Below are 25,425 nucleotides of genomic sequence, written 5' to 3'. Positions count from 1 at the left end.
CACTGTGGTCTGCGTATGAGACCAGTCCCTAACTCACTGTGATCTGTGTATGAGACCAGTCCCTGACTCACTGTGATCTGCGTATGAGACCAGTCCCCGACCCACTGTGGTCTGCGTATGAGACCAGTCCCCGACTCACTGTGCAGCCTGGTCCTTTCTCACAGGGGCACTGATTAATCAGCACAGCCAAGTGCTCAGGGTTTGCTGTGAAAAGGCTATTCCAGGCACGGCACCAACACTCAGAGCTAGTCACGACGGAAATGAGAAGCCAGGAGAAAAGAACGCAAAGGATCTAATCCCATCGGGGAACTATGCAGAAGTGCAACTGCATGATGGAAAGTCACCCACTCGGTCACTACCTCTCCGATTCACCACCACCTCTTCATAAGCATACAACTATAAGTAATAGCAGCAGGATTAGGCCACTTGGCCCCTCAAACATTCAATATGGCTGATCTGACATTCCTCACATCCACTTTCCTACCCTTTTCCCCGTAACCCTTAATTCCTCTAAGATCGTTCAAGGCTCAAACTGGATGTGGGTGGAGATCTCCGTCCACCTCAACCCCCCAGGTACCCCCTCGATGCTATTAGTGCATGCATTGCTCGACCTGAATGAGACTGACTCAGCACAATGCCTGATGCTGTGAAAGGGCTTCCCCTACTCTGCGCACAGATTGATTGGAGTTCAGCCATCTCGGCTCCAGGGCAGGAGTTTCTCAGGGTAGGAAGTGAGAGGGGAAAGAAAGGGGTGGGAAAGATGGGTTAAGAGAGGGGAAAGGGATGGCGGGGGCATCCCACAAACTGCTTTTGCATTGGGAGTTAGTGCTTCAGAAATCTAAGACTCTGTCTTTTCGTTAACTCTACAATTATTGACTGACAGGAAAAGACACAAATCAGACCACCTTCTGAAACAAGCTGGGAAATAATGTGAATTTACTTCAGCCCAGTACCCCCAGATTAGATGCTTTTCTTCATTCAAATAGAGCTTGTCACAAATAACACACGCACATTTTCTGGTTCAAGCCTGGGAAGACAGCTCCCAATGCTATTCCCAAGGTCCAAAAGTTCTTTACGAAATGCTCAGCCCAGAGGCTGATATCAAGACCAACCCAGTCCGATCATGCAGCTTGGGCTGTATTTTTTGATTTGAACATCACAGGCTTCAGATGGGGCACCAACCACATGATTTATTCTTAAAACACGATTCTGGTCTGGCTGCAAAACCAGCTTGGGAACATGTCGACTAATTTGAAAGGAGGACAGAAGAGACGGAGGACCCGTCGCATTTCACAGCACCTGAGTTCTTTTCCCAAAACTGTTGATTTTCACTCAGGTCGGCATCCATGTGGATAGGAGGTGGTGAGGTCCAGTTTTCACCGCCTCACTGTGGCACCACCACAGCATTGCACTTCCTGTGTCACAGGCTCAATCAGCAACACATTCATTTACTAAAAGGAACGCTATCCCTGTACACTTGTATCACCTACACAGATGGCCTAAAAGCCCTCCGTTTCTTCCTTTTCCGTAGGCCTCCTCCACCAACACCATTATCCGCTTAACTTAACTCATCCTTGCCCTTAACAACTTCTCCTTCAACTCCTCCCACTTCCTACAGACTAAGGGGGTGGCCATGGGTACTGCATGGGCCCGAGCTATGCCTGCCTCTTCGTAGGGTACGTGGAACAGCCCCTTTTCCGCTGTTACATCGGCACCATCCCCCACCTTTTCCTCCGATACATTGATGACTGAATCGGCGCTGCCTCGTGCTCCCACAAGGAGCTTGAACAGTTCATCAACTTTACCAACATCTTTCACCCCAACCTCAAGTTCACCTGGACCATCTCCAATGCCTCCCTCTCCTTCCTGGACCTCTCCGTCTCTATCTCTAGTAACCGCCTCAACACCGATATCTATTTCAAACCCACCGACTCCCATAGCTACCTGGACTACACCTCCTTTCACCCACCCTCCTGCAAGAATGCGATCCCCTACTCCCAATTCCTTCGCCTCTGCCACACCTGCTCCCAAAATGGTGCGTTCCACTCCTGGACATCCCAGATGTCCTCCTATTTCAAGCATTGTAACATCCCCCCTCTGGTGGTCGAAAATGCCCTCAAACACATCTCTTGCATTTCCCACACTTTTGCCCTCAAACCCCCTGCCCCAACAAAAATAAAGACAGAATCCCCCTTGTCCTCACATACCATCCCACCAACCTCCATATCCAGCATATCATTCTCCGCCACTTCCACCACCTAAAATCGAAACCCCATGACCAAAGATGTATTTCCCTCCTCACCCCTATCTGCCTTTCATAGGGACCGCTCACTCTGCGACTCCCTCGTCTGCTCCACACTCCCCACTAACCCCACCACCCCCCGGCATCTTTCCCTGCAACCGCAGGAAGTGCTACACCTGCCCTACACCTCCCCCCTCACCTCCATCCAAGGCCCAAATCAAACTTTCCATATCCAACAGGGGTTCACCTGTACACCCTCCAACTTGATCCACTGTATCCATTACTCCTGATGTGGCCTCCTCTACATTGGTGAGGCCAAACGCAGACTTGGGGACCGTTTCGCTCTGCATGTGATAAACGACAACACCTTCCGGTCGCCAACCATTTTAACTCTCCTTCCCAATCCCTGGGTGTCATGTCCATCCTGGGCCTCCTCCAGTGTCACAATAACACCACCCGCAAACTGGAAGAACAGCACCTCATGTTCCACCTCGGGAACCTACAGCCTGATGGCCTAAACATGGAATTCACCAGTTTTAAAATCTCCCCACTACCGGCCTCATTCCATGTCCAGCCCTCCCTCTCATCCCCGCCACCTTGACCTGACACAACCTGTCCATCTTCTCTCCTACCTATCTGCCCTGCCTATCCTACTTACTAATCCCCAACACTGCCTACCTGCACTCACCTATCGCCATCCCAACTACCTTCCCCAGCCCCACCCCTCCTCTCTCTATTTATTTCCCAGCTCCCTTCCACTTCTCATTTCTGAAGAAGGGTCCCAACCCTAAACGTCAGCTTTCCTGCTCCTCTGATGCTGCCTGGCCTGCTGTGTTCCTCCAGCTCCACACTGTATTGTCTCTGACTCCAGCATCTGCAGTTCCTGCTGTCTCTTTATTTATAGAGTGTAAAATTACATAGCTGCATCCAATATATACTCCCAGCAGTCTCTCTATACAGTGTATTCTCAGTGCTAATCTAAATCTTGCCCATCAACTGTCTATTTTAATGGTATAATTAGCATATTTGACAGGTAGATTTATGCAACGCACAGGCAGACTCACGGAGCACTTACACAGACTCATGAACTACCACAGGCAAACTCATCGAGGGCACAGGCAAACTCGCAGGGGACACAGGCAAACTCGCAGGGGACACAGGCAAACTCGCAGGGGGTACAGGCAAACTCGCAGAGGGCACAGGCAAACTCGCAAGGGGCACAGGCAAACTCACAAAGCGCAGATGCAGGCTCACAGAAGGTACTATAAGCTCTCAGAGGGCTCAAAAAGGATTCCAAACTTCTATTCTGCTTGGAATTATTTTTCTTTTCCAGTGAGGATTTGAACCTGATGATCTCCATCACTGACTCCCTTTGCCCCTCTAATTAATCCCATCCAAACCTTTTGAGTAAACCCTCCTATTGCCTTATTGGTTGCTGTGGCAATAGTCCCGGTGCTTCAGTTCATTCCCCTCTGTGAGAGACATTGACTTCTAAGACTGCTTCAAACGGGACCAACTTGGTTGTGACACGAGGTTTTAATCCAAATAACTTTTTAAAGTCCACTTGAATTTATCCGTGCAAATCTAAACCTACTCTCACCATAGCAGAGCCTCTGAATGGCTCATAAGTGGGGCCAGAGACCCCTTCTCTCCTACCCTTCTTGATATCCTCCTCATCAACATTCAGTGTCTAAGAAAAGCTTCCCATCCTAGCCTCAAATGACCTCGAGCCTGTGTCCTTCTGTCCTGTTGTAAACCTTCATCAAAGATCATGCAGTTCTTTATAGTCCATCCCAGCACCCACTTTGCGAAGTCGAATAGCTTCCAATTTCCTGAAAATGTGTGGCATCTAAGAAGCTTTGGGATTCCACGGAATGGGGAAAGTTGAACGCTTCATCTATAAAACCAACAGGAGGTTCACTCTTAACCAAAGTTTCCAGCAAAGTTCAAGAATTGAACACAGAAAATACATGAGTTTCTGATTTGGATTTTGATCTGCAACATTTTCAGTAATCTTTTGCCCAGTTTCTGATGTTGGATTTGGGACAATTTAAAGAGCATTTCCCTTCTTGAGTACACTACTCCATGATATAAAAACTGAGAGAATAGTGATTTCCTCTCTTCCCTACTCAAAGAAATGCAATCACATAATGGAGGGAGGATAAGGCAGGTCAATTTCAAATCTGAAGCAGGAAGCATAGCAATTAACCCCTGTGCATGTGTGTGTAAATGTGTGTGTGTGTCTGTATCAGAGAGAGAAACAGAGAGAGAGAGTGGATGCATGTGTGTGTGAGAAAGAGTGTTTGTATGTGCACGTGCATGGGTGAAAGACAGAGAGAGTGTGTGCATGCACGTGTGTGTACGCATGTATGTGAAAGTGTGCATGCGTATACCATGTGTGACAGGCATAGAGTGTGTGCATGTATGAGAGAGAATGTGTTCATGCGTACACGTGTGCATGTATGACAGAGTGTGTGCACATGCGGGTGGGGCTGTATGGGATAGAGAGAGTGTGTGTGTGTATGAGACAGCGTACGTAGTGTGTGCGTGTGTGTGAGACAAAGTGTGTGTGTGCACGTGCATGTGTGTATGTGAGATAGAGAATGTGAATGTGTACGCATGTGTGTGTGCGCGCATGTCTACATACTGTAGGAAGTTCGTACTAACAACACAGGCAGAAGCCTCCACCAACGAGGCAATGAAAAATTGCACCCAGGCATTTTCTGGACAAATACTTGAACAGTGCACCTGCAGCAGGTCCAGGAATGATGGCCCTAGCGGTGCCAGGATTTGCTGAATTAATACTTTTTTTATTCATTCATGGGATGCAAGCACCACTGACAAAGCCAGAATTTGTAGCCCTTCCCTAAATGCCCTGGGGAGCATAATGGTGAGCTGCCTTCTTGTACTGCTGCAGTCTTTCGAGTATAGACAGGGAGTTCCAAGATTTTAACTCACTGACAGCAAGGAACAATTAGTTATATAGTCTCAAGTCAGGATGGCGTGTGGCTTGGAGGGGACAATGCTGTCGGTGGTATCCCCACGTAGATGCTGCCCTTGTCCTAGCGAGTGACAAAGGTCACAGGTTGGGAGGGCGCTGGTGAGCCTTTGCTGGGTTACTGCAGTGCATCATGGAGACGGTACACGCTCATGCCACGGTCACCGCTCCGGCCGCAAAGGAAGTGAACTTTGAAGCTGCTGAATGTTGTGCCAATCAAGCGGGCCGCTTTGCCCTGCACAGTGCCATGCTGCTTGCACTCATCCAAGAAAATGGGGAATATTCCATCATGCTGCTGACTTGTGCCTCGGCGATGGTGGGCAGACAGGAATAATTCCCCCTAAGCGGCACACTCACACAATCGCACGTGGGCTTCCGGTTCTGGAATAGGCTGCTGCGCCTGGGTCTCAGCGATCCACACAGTGGCAGGAAAAAAATAGGTCAGGAGGCAAGTTGTTTCCTGCTGATTCCCCCGGCTGAGCTCCTCTGAAAATCCCAACAAAACACCTTACCATTTCCACATCAGGCTGCCGGGCAGGCTGGGGGAATGAGGCAATCTGGTCAAAGGAGTCATCGAAGAGGCAGAACTTTGAAAGAGAATGAGGTAGCTGAGGGTGGAGGTGGGAAGGCAGGGAGATATATCAGGCTGAATTCCCAAGGATGACAACTGAAGAAGGCAAGAGCATTTGTAGTAACGGCAACAGCAGGCCATTCTTTTCTGCACTAAAAAACTCTGTGGCTCCAGCGTTAAGAGAGAGTGGGGCGGGTTGAACTCAGCAGCTTTCAAGGACTCCGGGATAAAGGCTGAGATGCTGGAAATGGGGCGAGGCTGACCAGGGGGATCCTGCACCACACACTGGTTGATGGCAATTCGCTATCACTCTTTCACTGGGATAATTCGGCTTCCTTCTCGAAAGAGCAGCTTAGAATCATTAAAAATTGAACAACGCTCAACAGCAAACAGATGTCAGAGCTTCCAACTGTGGGAAGTACTGAGGCTCCATCATCGGCCAAGCAGAGAGGGAGCAGAGCTTTTCAGTATAATTCTTACCATGTGGAGCCATCACCATACCAATACCTTTCTGCTGCTATCTTTGAACCCAGGAGGGGGGGTGCAGTTGGGGTTCAAAGGTTGTATCTTGCCCATTAATCAACACTGACAAAACCCTTACAAGGAGGAGATGGTGGCAAGTTATTTAACATTATGGTACTAAAGAGATCAGTTGGCACACAGTTGGAGTTCAAAATATCCTGCACCTTCGAAATTGCATTTCTCCTGACTTTAATCCACCTGCCTCGTCGCTGCCACCTTCAATAATTCATGTGAATATTATTGTCTATGGTTTCGAATTACCCCATCAGCTACGACGACAAGCCCATTCTACCAGCTACCTCTCGGCAGACATCATTTTGTGTCCGAAGCGATACCGGGCATGCAAGACATTAGAGGGTGAATGAGAAATGAACACATATGCAGGAGTATCGTACACATTACACCAAAGACTCATGCTCTACAACTTGCCACTCCCCTAGCCATGCTGTTCCAGTACAGCTACAACACTGGGATCCACCTGACAATGTGGAAAATTGCTCAGGTATGTCCTGTACACAAATATCAGGATGAATCTAACCCAGCCAATTACCGCCCCATCAGTCTATTCTCAACCATTAGTAAAGTGATGGGAATTATCATTAACAGTGTTACTCATTAACAGCACCTACTCAACAATAACCTGCTCAGTGACGTCCAGTTTGGGTTCCGCCAGGGCCACTCAGCTTCTGATCTCATTGCAGCCTTGGTCCAAACATGGACAAAAGAGCTGAATTCCAGAGGTGAGGTGAGAGTGACAGCTCTTGACATCAAGGCTGCTTTCGACTGAGTGTGGCATCAAGGAGCCCTAGCAAAACTGGAATCAATGGGAATCAATGGGTATCAATGGGTGGTTGAAGGCATACCTGGAGACAACTGAAGCAGATGGAGGTCAATCATCTCAGCTCCAGGATATCTCTGCAGGAGTTCCTCAGGGTTGTGTATTAGGCACAAACGTCACCAGCTGCTTCATCGATGACCTTCCCTCCATCATAAGATCAGAAGTGGGGTTGTTCACCAATGATTGCACAATGTCCAGCACCATTTGCAACTCCTCAGTTATTGAAGCAGTCCATGTTCAAATGCAACAAGATCTGGACAATATCCAGGATTGGGCTGACAAGTGGCAAGAAACGTTCATGCCACACAAGTGTAATGCAATGATCTACTCCAATAAGAGACAATCCAACCACCATCAATGAATCCCCTAATAACAATAACCTGGGGGTAGCCCTTCACCAGAAACTGAATTGAACAAGTCAAATGAGAACTGCGGCTGTAAGAGCAGGTCAGAGGATAGCAATAATACATTGAGTAACTCACCTCCTGACTCCCCAAAGCCTGTCCACCATCTACAAGGCACAAGTCAGGAGTGTGATGGAATACTCCCCACTTGCCTGGATGAGTGCAGCTCCAACAACACTCAGGAAGCTTGATGCCATCCAGGACAAAGCAGCCCGCTTGACTGGCACTACATCCACAAACATTCACTCCCTCCACCACCGATGCTCAGTAGTAGCAGTGTGTACTATCTACAAGATGCACTGCAGAAATTTCCAAAGGCTCCTTCAGCAACCCCTTCCAAACCCACAAACTCTTCCATCCAGAAGGACAAGGGCAGCAGATACATGGGAACACCACCAAATTCCCCTCCAAGTCACTCACCATCCTGACTTGGAAGTATATTGCCATTCCTTCACTCGGTCAAAAATCCTGGAATTCCCTCCCTAAGGGTCAACCTTCATCACATGAACTGCAGCGGTTCAAGAAGGCAGCTCACCACCACCTCCTCAAAGGCAATTAGGGACAGGCAATAAATATTGGCCCATCCAGCAACACCCCCATCCCGTGAATGAATGAAAATCACTTCAGTCACCAACATCCTGACGTAAGTAAAAATTTCCATTTACAATGATACGTTTTGTGACCTACAGGTGTGCGACAGCCAACGAACATTTCTGAAGTGTGGTTAGTGTTGCAATGAAGGAAACACAGCAGCTGATTTCAGCACAGCAAGATCCCATGAAGAGCAATGTGGGCAATGACTGGGAATCAGTTTCGGTGATCCTGATTGAGGGAATAAATATTATTCAGGGCACTGAGAAAACAAGCACTGCCCTCCTTCAAGATAGTGCGGTCTTTACAGCGATGCAAGACAACTACTGGGGCCATGGTTAAATGTCTCATCAGAAAGCTGGCACCCGCTGACAGTGCAGCATTCCCTCAGTGCTGCCCTGGAGGATCACTGTGATAGCTGTGCTCCAGTTTCTGCGGCAAGGCCCTGAATGAGTAATGCCTGCTTAGGACACCATGACATCCAGGGTGGCTGAGAGGGCTCCTTCCCTGGAGTAATCCTTCACAAAGCCATTGAACGCACATGTCAAGGCAAAACCACGGCGGTCTTTAAAACTTACTTTCTGCCGATGCCGGTGCCAGTCTCACCTCTGTCTTTGATGAGTGGCACGCTGTGAGGCCCTAGTTCGAAACACCTGCCCACAATGTCCCCACATTATTGCTGGAAGGGAGACCTATCCTCAGATCTCTGCTGATGTTAATCCAGCTCTCTCGCATTTGCTGACTTGGTGATTGCTCAAAACCAATACCTCATCTTACTGACAGCATGCACTTTAATCATTCTGTCAGGATAGTTACACACAGCCAACATTCCCTGTTGATGACACTATCTCTCAGTGCTCATCCAGCCCTCGCATTGCTAAGTACTAAGGCATTCACTCATTTGGACACTAGATTTTAAACAAAAACAATGTGAAAAGTGTTGTTTAAATGATGAGAATCCTTGGCGACTGACATTTGGAGATGTGATGACAGCACTCCTATTTTGAGTGCACCGCTCCATGCGTATAATGTTCACAAAAACTGCCTCTTAATCACCGAGGCTAGGTAATCAACACATCATTGCATGCCACAATAAGGACTGTGTCAACAAACTAGATTGCAACATACAAACATGCAAACTGTAATACAGACAGCTCATTATTTCCATCAGTTCTGTTCTCTACAGGCTATCAAGATTTGTTACATTCACAGAACTTATTACCCTAAAGACAGACATGCTGTTGAAACTTTTTTGTCTTTTGAAACAAGAATTCCACATTTCATACAGTCACAACAACTTATACCACATTGTGGAAGGTCTATGAATTTCAGTGAGACGCTAGGTATGTAGGCTGTACATTCCAATTAGTGGCTGACTAAACAAATAGCATGCTCCTTCAGCTGTTCAGAACAGGCAAAGTCCATACCGTGCTCAACCAGCTTGCAAAGCCTGATATAGAACGTCTACTGTTAGATGTGATACTGTGATTAGAAAGCTTTTGCCAGAACAGCTCGAGTGGACGAATAGCTACACTAACAACAAGCGGAAGATAATCAGTCACGCTTGTAAAGTGGTTCATTTTACATTTGTTAAAGGTAACACATGTTCTTGACAGGGCCTGGTACTTCATAAACAAAAGGAATATGTTCATGCCTTGGAGATAGTAGGAACTGCAGATGCTGGAGAATCTGAGATAACAAGGTGTAGAGCTGGATGAACACAGCAGGCCAAGCAGCATCAGAGGAGCAGGAAGGCTGACGTTTAACCTGGCATCTTGGAGAGATGGCATCCTAGAGTTCCCCATTACTTTTTCCACAGCAATGTTTCAACCAATTAAAGTCAACTTGCCAGTTGGTGAGCACTCTTCCCTCCTGCAGCATAAATTGGTGCAATTCTTGACAATTTAGCAATTCTTGCATTTGTTCTGGTAAGTGCAAGATAAAATGTTTTGACAGCATCAAAAGCTGAAATTGCTGGAAAAGCTCAACAGATCTGGCAGCATCTGTGAAGAGAAATCAGAGTTAACGTTTCAGGTCCAATGACCCTTCCTCAGAGCTCATGTTCTGAGCAAGAATCACTTTATGGGAGGCGATGGCCTAGTGGTCTTATCGCTGAACTGTTAATCCAGAGACCCAGATAATATTCTGGGGACCTGGGTTTGAATCCTGCCACAGCAGATGGTGGAATTTGAATTCAATAAATATCTAGAATTAAGAGTCTAATAATGACCATGAATCCATTGTCAATTGTTGGAAAAACCCATCTGGTTCCCTAATGTCCTTTATTGAAGGAAACTGCCATCCTTACCTGGTCTGGCCTATATGTGACTCCAGACCCACAGCAATGTGATTGACTCTTAACTGCCCTCTTGGCAATTAGGGATGGGCAATGAATGCTGCCTAGCCAGTGACGCCCTCATCGTGTAAATGAATAAAGAAAAAAATGTTGCTGGACCTGCTGAGCTTTTCCAGCAATTTCTGTTTTTGTTTCTGAGTTCCAGCATCCGCAGTTCTTTTGGTTTCTAGCTTCGACAGCATGTTGTTCTTTTCTACGATATTCAAAATTGTGACTACTAGGTGGTCAATTTAATTCTGATTTCTGTAAATTATATACCTGATTGCTAATCAAAAGCTGCTCCTACTGTCCATGCTTTTCCTGGAAGAATTCTTTGTCTCTCTGGGTGAGAAACAATAACGTCCCTATACACTGAGTCATTGCAACAGACATTGTGTAGGCGCTGCATCCACCCCACACCTTATCTGATGGCCTACAAAAGCCTATTACGTTACAGACAGATAACCTTCCATATAAATGAAAACCTTCACTTTTTAAATGTCAGTTGGATTAAAGTATGGATTTATCATGTGAAAAGATCAGAACTCTCCTTTTGTCTTTGTGGCATGGTGGCACGGTAGCTCAGTGGTTAGCACCGCTGCCTCACAGCGACAGGGACCCAATTTTGATTCTACTCTTGAGTAACTGTCTGTGCGGAGTTTGCACATTCTCCTCGTGCCTGTGTGGGTTCCCTCTGGGTGCTCCAGTTTCCTCCTACAGTCCAAAGATCTGCAGGTTGGGCGGATTAACCATGTTAAGTTGTCCATAGTGTCTGGGTGGATTAGCCATTTGAAATGCAGGGTTAGAGGGTTAGGGTAGGGGGTGGGCTGGATCTGGATGGAATGTTCTTTGCAGAGTTGGGAGGAGTTGATGGGCCGAATGGCCTGCTTCCATGCTGTAGAGATTCTATGAAATCTTTCTATGATGATAGTGAGAAGGTGGAATGTTAAGGGTGGATTTGGGAAGATGCTGGATAAGCACATGAGGGTGAAAGGAATAGAAGGATACATTGATGACGAAGAGACGAAGAGGTGCTGGGAGGAGGCTTTTGTGCAATATTAACATCAGTCTTGAACAGCTGGGCCAAATGGCCCATTTCTGCGCTGCAGGCTTGAAGTCTCAAACATATGATTCTCAAACACTGATGTGACTCTCCAAAGTGTTCAATCAGAATCTAACTGCTCACTGCCTGATGAGGAATTACGATTCACACTGTGGTTAACCAGCCCACTCTCTGGGCTTATACACTCAAGAGGAAGGCAGTGAGGCAGCGCCAGCCAAGAAGAACCATATTCCAGCTAAAGTCAGCACTAATAGGATAGACGGGATTGGCAAGTGGGTGTGAAGGGAAAGAAGAAAAATAAACAGCCAGGTCATTTTGGAACATCCCATCTTTGGTGTCTTCTGAAATTAAACTATTGGTCAATTGCCCACATTAAACATTGGATACATTAACATCAAAATTGATCCAAAAAGTTCCAGTGAAAAATATGGCAAAACGAAAGGTTGCTTTATGTTTTGAACTTTAGGAATATCAGCCATCCTGAGAATTAAATAAACCCTTGTGTAATAAGAATACATCTGTATGGGAGCATCAAGACTTTGTCAACTCAGCATCTGAACAACTGCAGGAAGGGCAAATACAATGACAATTCTGCTGAAATAAATATTGCTGAAGATTCTAGTCCAGGAGGGTGACATCAAACTGTCCCAAGCTCCATAGCGAGGAAGAGACCTTCCATATAAGTCACAGCTCCGACAGCAGAGTCTATTCAAGCAGAGATGCGTGGATATTTGTGCAAACAGCCAAAGCTGCCTTCGCAAGTCGAGCACAATATTTGGCCCTCTCACAGAACAGCAAGGCACGAGAGTGAAAACCTTCAGTGCTCTGATTCCTGTTCATGCAGCATCTGGACTCACTTACCAAGCAAAATTGTAACGGCGGCTTAGCTGTCAAAAGTATTAAAATTAAGTCAGCTGAATTACACTTCAAACTGATTCCTTTGAAATCCTATGCTAATAATTGTATGTAATCACTTTTAATCTTTCAAAGGCACACAGTGCAAGAAAAATAACATTTTGGAGCAGGAAGAAGCCATTGCGTACCTGTGATTTCTTTCCCGAATATTCCCTATTGGGGAACTTTCACCTAAATCAGAATGATTGATGCCAGCAAAGGATAATGACAAAGGATATAAAGGATCAAAGCACTTGAGTCTAACCATTTAGAATATTCTGGGTATAGTTGACTGTGACAAGAATTAAGGCATTAACCTGCCTTCCTTGTGTTCCAACAGTAAACTCTTTTTGCAGCAACATTCTGAACCTCAGTGCTCACTCAAATCCTCCTACCCCAGATATTAACACTCACCTTCTACCAGTTTCTGAACCTAATCATTGTCTATTCAATGCAGATTAATCAAAATGCATGAAATACATATTCATCCTTTGACATCTTCAGCATCATTTTTACCTGTTAATCCAAACAAAGTTATGATAAAGTGTTCATTCCTACCTAGTAGGTGGTGAGGTGTTTGCATGTACAAATTTTGGTTTTCAGAGCATGGTGTTCCTTTTACAAATATAAACAGCATTTCAACTTCTGTCTGCATTTAACCAAGACAGAAATTTTCAAAATAATGCGGAAGAAACACTTATATTTCAAACATTTATTATATATTGAGGAAAATGAGAGACAAATGGGGTGAAGGCAATAATGGACACGGAGTATAGTTGAGGGAGTGCCAGATACAGAGTACAGGTCAGGGAGCTATGGATACAGATTGCAGGTGATTGAGTGATGGATAAATGTACAGGTGAGGAAGTGACAGATACAGGGTATAGGTCACAGAAAGAATAATTACAGAGTACAGGTGATGGAGCCACAGATACAGAGTACAGGTGAGGGATGACGTATCCAGAGTACAGTTTGAGGAAGCAGTGGGTGCAGCGTATAGGCGACAGTGCAATACAGGACACAGCTGAGGGAGTTACAGATACAGGGGCACAGCTCAGGGAAAGATAGATATGGGGCACTATGGACACTAGGGAAATATGGACACAGGGCACAGCTGAGGGAGTGACACACACATGGTACAGGTGAGGCAATGACGGATACAGGGCACAGCTCAGGGAGTGAAAAGTGCATATAACTGAGGGAGTGATAGATACAGGGTACAGCTGAGGGAGCCACAAATACAAAGTACAGCTGGGGGAGTGACAGGCATAGGGTCCAGGCAAGCAAGTGATACATGCAGAATACAGGTCAAAAAGCAGCAGATACAGAGTAAACATAAGGGAATGACAGATACAATGTACTAGCGAGGTGGGGAAAGATATTCATTGTAGGTTGGGAGTACAGGTCAGTGTGACAAGCACAGAATTCTGTTAAGAGAATGATAAATACAAAGTGCAGGTGAGTAACAGAAACAGGGTACAGGTACCTAAGTGATAAATACAGAGCACAGGTATGTGAGCAAAAAACATAAGTCAGCAAGTGATGGATACAGAATGCAGGTCAGAAAAGAACAAGTACAAGCAAGAAAATGATCGGTTTGATTTTCTATCTGACTCCTTTCCAGATGGCTTCATTTTATTTAAAGAAAATGTCTAGTTTGAATATCTCAGCCAGAATCTACCTTGCTGATACCAATAACAGAAAGAGTTTTCTTTCCACTATTATGGTATTTCAATTTTTTAAAAATTTCCTCTGGAACAGCTCGATAACCTGCATCTCCTGTTTCGCCCTTCACCTTACCCAGTGACTATGGGGCTGTTTAAACTGCCACATACCATATTTCCTGGAGGACTTCGCTTGTTTTCAAATGAAACCATTAGGGTCAGTACGGGGCTGCGCCTCCACCAGTGCAAAGAACAGTGATAAAACACAGTGGCACGCCCACGTGACATGGATAGACTGAGTGAGTGGGCAAATGCACGGCAGATGCAGCATTGTGTGGATAAGTGTGAGATTATCCACTTTGGTAGCGAACATAGGCAGGCAGATTATTATTGGAATGGCAATCTGAATAGGAATGTCAAACCTGTAAAGAGTCAACAAAACCTCAAACACAGAGAGAGAGAGAGGGACTTGAGAGGGTGTAATACGGAGTGACTATTCTCCTCTCAGTAGAAGACCATCTCGTACAGAGATGTCTGATTTGATCTGATTTGATTTATTATTGACACTTGTACTAAGAAACAGTGAAAAGTACTGTTTTGCATGCTAACCAGACAAATCATATCTTAACACAAGCACATCTGGGTAATAGAACAGAATGCAGAATATAATGTTACAGCCTTCCCAGAACATAAATAAAAAGGAATTACAGACTGATGCAAGGACACTGATCTGTGAGCGTTATTGCCTAGACATTCCAGTGCATGGACTAAGCATTGACAGCAAACGCTTTAAGCACACCTGCACTGCAAGTGAAAAGAAGGGAAAACTTTTTTCTGAATGTTAGAATTCAATCACTATCAAATGGAATCAGAATGACAGCATTTTCACTGCCCTGTTAAACTAAGAATCTCAAAACTGATCGCTGAACTCTCAACATTTTGACTCTGTGTATCTGTGCTGCATTACTATTTCTTGTCATATTTAGTAATTCATAAATTCACTACTTTTGTGAACTCAACAAAACCTGATGAAACTGTCTCCTCTTAAAACATGAGACCACTTGGGTCTGGAAGAAAAGTATCCACGAGGTAAGGGGTCTTTCTTACATTAAACATATAGTGACCAACCAAGGCCGTGGGTGAATAACCCAGATGAAGTAGTACATTCCTGATTGACATTCAGGATAATGATCTGGAGTATCCAGCTGGATCCATACCTGTTGCTCAGCTCCTGGTTGTAACACAATTAAACAGCAAGTATGATTTTGTGCTGCTCAGCAGCAATGACCAAACTAAGTCCTGAATGCGATCAATACCATAATGGCCCAGCGTCTCCAACATCACCATGGTAACAAAATGAATATGTTAAGGAAGGTTTGACGTGCCACTTCAAGCTTTGAGAACTTAGAGGAGTAATCAGCACAAAAACAGGCCAGTCACCCCAATGGTTCATTCTGTTCCACATGAGCTTTCTCTGTCCTCTCTTCAGCCTATCTTTCCATTTCTTTCTCCCTCATGCATTTATCTCGCTTCACCATAAATTAATTTACCCTGTTCACTTCTTACGGTAGCAATTTTGTGTTCCCGCTGCTGTAATTATCGAATAATACAAAGGGTAAAATGAGTTCTGAAGCATTTTCCTTTCACTTCTGATCCAAAGCTTGAAGGCTTTCCATTCATATTGAAGATTCCAGATGAGAAATGTAGCAGGCTTGGGTGCACCATCCCATAAGGGTGCACCAACAGCCAGGTGCTTACATGAATCCCATTCTGCTGTAACGGAGCATTTCAACGTGGCCATGTGTCTGGGAGCTGCGCAATGTCAGTCCATCAGTGCAAATAAACCCGATCTGTTGCCAAAGGCAGACCGAGATATCAGTTAACATGCAGCACCTTTAATGTTAAAACATTAGTCCTGAGGTATATCAGTGTGTGCCAAAAGCACTGAGTGGGAGGCAAGAATGCTTTGAAAACACCGCAGAATGGATCTCTTCCACACCAGAAACCCAAATTCACCTTTGGAACTTAACCGCACAAAAACAATTCATGCTGCTCAGTGTGTTTTGTTGTTCGGTGACTGGACGGCCATCATTGATGATCTGGTAATCATAAAGACTATAGAACAACTTTACATCATCCTTACTTATATTGTGGCTCATTTGATACCAGTCTTGTCGCTTGGTGAGAAGGCTGTAAGCTCCAGACCTACTCCAATGACTTCAACTCCAAACTCATTCTCAGAGCGGTGATGTTTTTAGATTACATTGACTCTTCCAATGAAATGTAACAGTTTCCAGGCCAATATTCTGAAGAAAACAAGGTGGCTCGATGGTTAGCACTGCTGCCTCACAGCGCCAGGGACCTGGGTTCAATTCCACCTTGCGTGACTGTCTATGTAGAGGTTGCACATTCTCCCTGCGTTTGCGTGGGTTTCCTCAGGGTGCTCTGGTTTCCTCCCACAGTCCAAAGATATGCAGGTTAGGTGAACTGGCCATGCTAAATTGCCCAGGGATGTGCAGGCTAGATAGGTTAGCCATGGCGAAATGCAGTGTTACAGGGAAAAGGGAGGCGGTGGGTCTGGGTAGGATGCTCTTCGGCGGGTCGGTGCGGAATCGATGGGTCAAATGGCCTGCTTTCACACTGTAGGGATTCTATGTATTCCCCAACTTCCATCCCAGTGTCCTTGTCAACATTGCCCTCAGCCAACATTTGTCAGAGGGAAATTAGTGGGAGGGAATCAAAAGCAAGATTCCATAGGCATTGTATAAACATGTCCCTAGAAAGAGAAGGGATGGTACTGCCAAATCAAAAGCCTCCCGGTTACACAGAAGCATACAAGTCAATATGAAGCAGAAAAGTAGAACTTATGACAATCCCAAATAATTGCTGAGTAAAGTATGGAAAGTACAGAGGTGAAATGAAAATAGAAATTAGGAAAACTAAGACAGGTCATAGAAAAATACGGTGTAGTAAAACTAAGGAAAATCCAAAGATATTTTATCAAAACATTAAGAGTGACAGGATGACCAAGGAAAGGGTTGGGCCTTTCAGAAATGCGCACAGCAACTCATGCAGGGATGCAGAAGATGCGGGCGAAGTTCTGAATGCGTATTCTGTTTCTGTCTTCACAAAGAAGAAAGATAATACAGACTTTGGGGCTAAAGAGGAGGTGTGTGAAATATAAGGTAAAATAAGCATGATGAGAAGGGATGACCTGAAGGAACTGACTTCCCTAAAGATGGCTAAATCCCAAAGGCCAGGTGTATTGTATTTTAGGCTGTTAAAAGGAAACCAGCAAAGACACAGCAGATCATTTTCCAATCATCACTAGATATGGCCAAGGTACCGGAGGAACCTTGCCTTCTTTGCTCAGACTTTGGGGTATAGGAATTGGGATGTCATGCTGAAGTTGTACAGGACGTTGGTGAGGCCTCTTCTGGAGTACTGTGAGCAATTCTGGTCTCCCTGTTATAGGAAGAATATTATTAAGCTGGACAGGGTTCAGAGAAGATTTACCAGCATGTTACCAGGAATCGCGGGTTTGAGTTATAAGCAGAGGCTGGATAGGCTGGTACTTATTTTCACCGCAGCGTGAAAGGTTGAGGGGTGACCTTATAGAGGTTTATAAGATCATGAGGGGTATAGATAAGGTGAATGGCAGGTGTCTTTTCCCTAGGGTGTGGGGTTTCAAGACTAGAGGGCATATTTTTAAGGTGAGAGGAGAAAGATTTAAAGAAGACATGAGGGCAACTTTTTTTTACACAGAGAGTGGTTTGTGTGTGGAATGAACCTCCAGAGGAAGTGGTGGATGCGGGTACAGTTACAGTGTTTAAAAGTCATTTGGATAAGTACATGAATAGGAAATATTTGGAAGGATATGGGCCAATTGCAGGCAAGTGGGACTAGTTTAGTTTGGGAAACTTGGTCAGCATGGACGAATTGGACTGAAGGGTCTGTTTCCGTGCTCTATGACTATGAATGCCGTCCTCCAACATCATACAACGTATTTACAGACTCAAGTAAACACAAAGATAAACACATCAAATCACACCCACACTCTCTGGAGGAATCATTAGATATTTATCCAGACTTAGAGCCCAAACTGGTTTTCTTTGTTCCCACCTAACCTAGCTACAGCACTTCCAACCCCAGCCACAGGCTACTGTAGCAAAGTGATATCAAATCCTGCACTTTATGATCTATAAGTCAAACCATCACAGATCCTCTTCCACTACTGATTGAAGGGAAGCATTTAGAGGAGCTTTAGTTAGCTATCTCACCCATCTGACAAATTCATCAACAATAATTTAGATTTATATAACCCCTTTAACATCCCAGGAGTGTAAACAGATACCACTCCAAAGCATGAGACATTACCCTGTGGCCAAAAGCTTGGTCCAAGAGGTAAGTTTGAAGAAGTATTACAAAGGAGGAGAGAGAAGTTGAGATACAGAGAAGTATATGGAAGGAATTCCTGAGTTTAATGCCAAGTTGATTATACGCAGAGTCAATGGTGAGGTGAAGCAACTGGGGGATACAAACAATTGATGTACTGGGGAAATGTCAAGAGCTCAGAGAGCTGCAGAATTATATGATGTTACAGAGACAGGCAGGGGATGAGGCCATTGAAGGATTTTAAAACGAGGCCAAAAATGGTGATATTGAGATGTTATCATACCAGGTAGGTGGGCAAACACAGGGATGACGGGTGAATGGGACATGGTGCAAACTGAATGTGGTCAACAGAGAGTTCAATGAGTTCAGAATTGTGGAGGATGGTCTGAATAATGATACAATATTTCGCAATGACCTTCTCCCTGGGCTAGTTCACAAGATAGTACGTGATTCTCAGGAAATCATTACAAGCTAAAGACTGGTCTGTGGTGCACATACACTTCCAAGCTTTGAAATTTTTTCCACTTCTTCAACAGACTCCATCAGACAAGACTGTCAAAGTTATTCTAACGCATCCAATTCACAATATGCTTGAAACTGGTGAACTTTTACTCAGACTTGTTAACATGTAAGCATCAAAGTCACTGACAACTTGAATGGGACTAAGATTGTATCAGAGATAGTAGGAACTGCAGATGCTGGAGAATCTGAGACAACAAGGTGTAGAGCTGGATGAACACAGCAGGCCAAGCAGCATCATAGGAGCAGGGGTCTAGGCCCGAAACGTCAGCCTTCCTGCTCCTATGATGCTGCTTGGCCTGCTGTGTTCGTCCAGCTCTACACCTTGTTATCTCTTGAATGGGACTAATTCTGTTTTCATTTCATGGGCTCCCGGGATTTATACAAGTGTTTCGGAGATTGTAGTCAATGGGGGCATCTGTTTCTCTACAGATGGAGAAAAATAGTGGCTTTGACAAAAGAAGTTTTATTCTTTATAATCCAATTCCGAGTTTGCAGGGGTAAATAAGCAAAATCCCACTTTCATTACATTGCATTCCTGGACTTCTGCCAACATTTTCGGAATTGAATTCAATCTCTTGCTTCAAGGGGAATCAGGTGTCCATAGGATACTGAGACATTAATTAATCAGCTTACTGTGATACAGGGAAAACAGACTGACATTTGTGTAGGAAGTGTTATACAAACAAAGGCAGAAACCGGGCATGGGGCCATAAGGAATAAAGGGCACCTAACCTTTTTTTTCCTTAATTCATTCATGTGACATGGACATTGCTGGCTGGGCCCAGCATTTACTGCCTAATTGGCCAGAGGGCAGTTTAAGAGTCAACCACACTGCTGTAGGCCTGGAGTCACGTGTAGCCCTGACCAAGTAAAGATGGCAGATTTCTTTCCCGAAAGAACATCAATCAGATGGGTACTTACGACAATTGACAAATATTGCGTGGTCACCATTAGGCAAACTTTTGTTTCATATTTTTTTTTAATTGGATTTCAAATTTCACCATCTCCACTGGCCTGAAATTATGGATTACTAATCTAGTGACAATGCCACTACACCACCATCTCTCCAATTATATGTGCATTGGTATATGTGTTAAAACATCACCACTGGTTAAGTCCATGGTACATGTATAGATGTATAAACATCATTCAGTTCTGCATCGTTGTGGTGTTCTGCTGTGTGTAGATTTATGTCCAGTTGCATCTGTCAAAGCTCAATGCACCATTTATTTTTGAAATAACACAGGCGATCACCCCACCGTGTTGGAAAATGCTGCAATTAACAATAAATGAGAAAAATCCACTTTCTCCCCATGTTCATAAACATTTGAAGAGTTATTTCAGTAGCTTGTTCCAATGCACCACGCCCTGCTCCCCATCCAAACACCCCTCTCAAACCTCTCACAGCAAACGTTTTATTTCTGCTTCTGTTTTTAATCCTATCTTTTGTATACTAAGATGATGCCGGAGAATAGCAACTTTGTACACTTTTCACTGTACTCCTGTATTCCTTTACTTGAGTACACGTGACAACAAAATCTAAATCTAACTAATAAGAATTCTTGACCACCAATACACAACTGCCACAGATTGTCGATGAGATCCATTATTTGAACATCACTCCCCAACTCCCTAAGGGGAGGTGATGGCCTAGTGGTATTATCGGCGGGCTGTCGATCCAGAGACCCAGATAATGTTCTGGGGACCCAGGTTCAAATCCCGCCATGGCAGATAGTGGAATTTGAATTCAATAAATGTCTAGAATTAAGAGTCTAATGATGACCATGAATCCAGTGTCAATTGTTGGGGAAAAACCCATCTGGTTCACCAATGTCCTTTAGGGAAGGAAACTACCATCCTTACCTGGTCTGGCCTACATGTGACTCCAGACCCACAGCAATGTGGTTGACTCTTAACTGCCCTCTGGGCAATTAGGGATGGGCAATGAATGCTGCCTAGCCAGCAATGTATTTGCCTCACAAATGAATTAAAAACTCCATACCCCACCAAACATGATGGAGAGGTTATGGTTTTTAAAAACTCTCATGGTATTAACAAATCTGATTTTTTTCTTTATCTTCTCTATTTTTTGTACCTAAGATGGCACCTTGTGTTGGTAGCATTGAGCACTTCTCACTGTACTCCTGTTCTTTTGTAACTTGAGTACACGCGACAATAAACCTAATTCTAATTCTAAATGAGGGATCTTGCGGTCCAAAGGAATCCACAATTAGAAACAAACTGAAGACTTCTTTTCTTCAGTTCTTGATGTCTCTGAAAACAAACCAGGCTGCTCGAGCCCCCTCCCTAGTCTGCTGTCTTATACAGACAATCGAAAAGAAAAAGGTTCAACTGAAGACTGTTTCACTTCCATCCATTTTATATATTCCTTAAATAGCATTTCTCTAAATTATTAACGCTGCCATTGGGGAGAAAAACCCTGCAGTGCGCCAGCTGCACAGAGGCGAAACATCAAGGCAAACTTGAAAATGCATTTTTGCCAGCATTCGTTCGACTCAAGCCATGAGGGGCTTTACTCCTTCATTTCTGCTCCATTCAGTGTTCAGTCACAGAACAATTCCAAGTGATAAACTTAGTTCCAGCTCACACATTGGTTTCACCTGGTAATTTGGACCCTATTGGTATATTCTACATAAATATTTAAACAAACTGTGGGTTTGTTCTTTAGCACCAGTGAAAGTGACAATCAATTTAAAGTAGCTGTCTATTTTTACACCGCAGCAATGAATGAATGAAAGAATAGCACGCTTCAGCTCAACTGGGCAAGAATGTCAAATCAAATCAAGCTTGCCACTGCATTACGATAAAAAGAAACAATAAACGTCAATATATAGACTAAACAGAATTGACCTCCTTCTTTGATCATCTCAACGCTCACTGTTTTGAGAACCGAACATACTTAAAAAAAAACGCTGGGTCAGAATTTCTCTAAAATGCAGTTCCTGACTGCAACACTACTTCAATAAAATCTCAAATTATTAATCAGTGCAATAAAATTTTTGAAAATGAAAAAAAAACTTATTTTTCTGTTCAAAGAAAGAGATAATGATTCCTTTAGAGGCATTGCAGCCTTTCCAAAGGATGGCTTAATTTACCCACCAGGAACTGTAAGATAAAGGAACACAAAAGCATTACTTCAGATGGAAAAATACTTATGCCACACAGAATGAAAGGAAAGACTTGCATACATAAAGTGTGTTTCAATACCACAGGGCATTCCTAAGCCAATGAAGTAGTTTCGACTTACAGTCATTGTTGTACTGCACATTTGCCTACATTACTGTTAGGCTTTCTATTTCTTCATTCTCTTAATTTTTTTTCCCTAACAGTTTGTTCTGAAGAATCTGTACTTAGGTACCTACCTAAGATGGCACCCTGTTATGGTAACTTGTAAACTTTTCACTGTACTCATTTGAGTACGTGACAATAAAGCTAATTCATTACATTGGTAGGCATTTGTGTGCAGTGTCTATTCCTCTAACTCTGGCTACCCACACATCACAGTGGCAGCAACAGCCATCTGCTGGTCCTGGTGAACTGACCAATCCTCTCCCCCACCACCCCCTCCCACCTTTAGCCATCGCCCAAACTCACCCCGGAAGAAAGTTTTGGATCGCATGTAGCTGACACTGAGACGGAGGATGGAGAGTTTATCCAAGCTCGAGGTCACATCTTCGGTGAAAGGTAGCAGACTGGCCAGGCGATCCAGTTCACAGTTTAGCCTGTCACGGTGCCTCTTGGAAGGATTGGATTTGATTCCATCGGCCAATGCCGGTTTCACTCTGACAATAAGCAGAATACCGCAGATCAATGTGCCAGTGTTACACAGGCTGACGGCCACCTCTGTACAAGTGTCTGAGGTCCATATTATTACAGGATAGTCAAATACCATCTCATGGGTTTGCATCAACTCCCCACATGCCAGTTTGCACCAAACCCCTTTCCACAATTTGCATTAAATGCACTCTCACTGTTTCCATTAATTCCAAAGTCCCAGCTTTCACTAACCTTCAATCTCACAATTCGAATGAACTCCAATGTAACTGTTTCAATTAATTCCAAGATCAGTTTTCATTGGGTCAATGTTATAGTTCATATTGGTCAGGGACACTCACAATGCTATTCTGAAACAAGTCCCAGTATCTTTGCACCATGACAGTAAAGAAATGGAGATATAGTGTCAAACTAAGGATAGTGTGCAGTTTGGAAGGTAATTTGCTGTCCTTATCCATCTAGATGGTACTTACATGTGGTGAATTTGGAGGGTGATATCAAAGGACCCTTTGTGAGTCACTACAGTGCATGTTGTATACACAGCTGCCATTGTACATTGGGGATGGAGGAGTGAACACTGATGGTGGTAGAATGATGCCAATCAAGCGGGCTGCTTTACCCTGGATGGTGTCAAGCTTCTTGGGTCTTGTTGGAGCTTCACCCATCCAGGCAAGTGGGGAATATTCCATCACACTCCTGACTTGTACCTTGTACATGGTGGACAGCTTTGGGGAGTCAGGAGGTGAGTTAATCAATGCATTATTCCCAGTTTGTATTATAACCCCACTGACCTAGTGTGTATTATAACCCCAGTGTCCTGGTTTACATTAACCCCAATATCAGAGAAAACATTAACTTCATTGTTTGCCCTAACCCCAGTGTCCCAGTTTGGATTATAAACCCAGTGTTTTAGTTTGCATTAATCCCAGTATGCTAGTTTGCATTAACACCAGTGTTCACGTTTCTACTATAAACCCAATGTCACAGTTTGCATTCCCCCCAGTGTCACAGTTTGGATGAGCCCTGCGCTGCCAGTTTGCACTAACTCTGATGCTCCGCTCTCCCTCTCTCTCTCTGCCCAGGCTGTACTCACGTCCTCTGCGCCGGTTTCCTCCGCTTCCTACCCGGGTACATGTCGGTGTGTAACGGCCCCGCGGAGCCTCCCTCACTCTCACTGCCGCATCAATGTAACTCGAAGGCGGACACTATCCCCTAACCCTCCCGGGGCTGCAATCGCGCAGAAACGGTTCCAACTGTGCGGGCTCCGATCTGAAGATCGGGGGCGCGGCTCGTGTGCGCGTCTGTCACTGCACGGGAGTGCGCGCCCCCGATATCTCAGCCGGTCCTGTATCTCTCTCTCTCTCTCTTTCCGTCCTCCTGTATCATTCCCTGACCCCTTCACCAGGATCTCTCTGACCCACTGTGTTGTTCCCTATGAAACTTTCATCTCCCTGTTTTCCTTCCCCCTGTTATTGGGGAAAGCTGCTCTGCATAAGATACGGTGTAAAATACTGTCTGTAAGGTTCTCTGTGCAAGATGTTCTCCTGTAAGATATGCAAGGTGTTTCCTGAGCAAGGTGTTTTCTGTTGAAGTTGGATATTCTCTATCTGCAGTGATTGGAACCAGGGCCAGTGGATCTCATTGACTATGAGATCCCTGATTGGAGTTATTAACCCAGGCCAATGAGGGAGCCCTGGCTGACAGATATAAACAGGTGATTCAGACAGTCTCCTCACTCTTAGGGACTGGCTCTGAGCTGGCAGGTCTAAGCCCATGCATAGTGCAGAACCAAATAAAGGGTGACTTGGTGATGGGGTACTGGCTTCTGTGCAGTTAATTCATCTGTGCAAGGTTTTTTTTCTGTTTAAGCTGTTCTCTGTGTAAGGTATTCTCTGTTTCCACTGTTCTCTGTTTAAGCTGTTCTCTGTGTAAGGTATTATCTGTTTCCACTGTTCTCTGTTTAAGCTATTCTCTGTGCAGGGTTTTTCCTGTGTAAAGTGTTCTCTGTGCAGGGTTTTTCCTGTGTAAAGTGTTCTCTGTGCAGGATGTTTCCTGTGTAAAGTGTTCTCTGTGCAGGATGTTTCCTGTGTAAAGTGCTCTCGATTCAGACTGTGCTTTATGTTGGATGTTTTCCATGCAAGGTGAAGTCTGTGCAAAGTTATCGCTGTGCGAGCTGTTTCCTGTGCAAGGTATCTTTTGTGGAAAGTGTTCTCTCTCTAAGGTGCTCTTTGTGCAAAGTGCTCCAGTCTACAGGTAAGGAGCTACGTACAATGGTCTGTGTGATGGATATGTTTTCCCATTTGCTATGGTGCTTCCATAACCCCAGCTTCTATTTCTGCCTAGTTTCACCAGGTTTGGCCTCAGCAAAATTGTCAAGAGTTCTGACAATCAAAAGTCCACTGCCATCTGGTTTATGGGCTATTTACATTTTAAGTTCCATTCATGACCAGCCACTTCTCTGTAGTTACAGGCAAATGGCAGTGGGAGCACAGCAGATCGATCCTGGGGCTGAACAGTGGCACAAGGTATCGGATAAATGCCTGAGGACTGGGGTCAGTCGGAGCGGGACTGGGGTCAGTCGGAGCGGGACT

General features: G+C 44.6%; 1 protein-coding gene across 1 annotated transcript in view; it reads right to left on the bottom strand.

Annotated features, from left to right (window-relative positions):
* LOC109924863 (aryl hydrocarbon receptor-like) overlaps positions 1-24,088 on the bottom strand; it is a 137,908-nt gene extending 113,820 nt beyond the window's left edge. The window contains exons 1-2 of the mRNA XM_048598702.1: positions 23,928-24,088; positions 22,655-22,842 (exon numbers count right to left, since the gene is read on the bottom strand). Of these exons, the coding sequence (XP_048454659.1) occupies positions 22,655-22,842; positions 23,928-23,968 (229 nt within the window). The 5' untranslated portion in view covers positions 23,969-24,088. The remainder of the gene's footprint in view (positions 1-22,654; positions 22,843-23,927) is intronic.
* Between the last annotated feature and the right edge of the window lie 1,337 nt (positions 24,089-25,425).

This window comes from Rhincodon typus, chromosome 7 (assembly GCF_021869965.1).
Source record: "Rhincodon typus isolate 14 chromosome 7, sRhiTyp1.1, whole genome shotgun sequence".
NCBI classification, from domain to species: domain Eukaryota; kingdom Metazoa; phylum Chordata; class Chondrichthyes; order Orectolobiformes; family Rhincodontidae; genus Rhincodon; species Rhincodon typus.
This window is presented reverse-complemented; position numbering and strand designations above follow the sequence as displayed.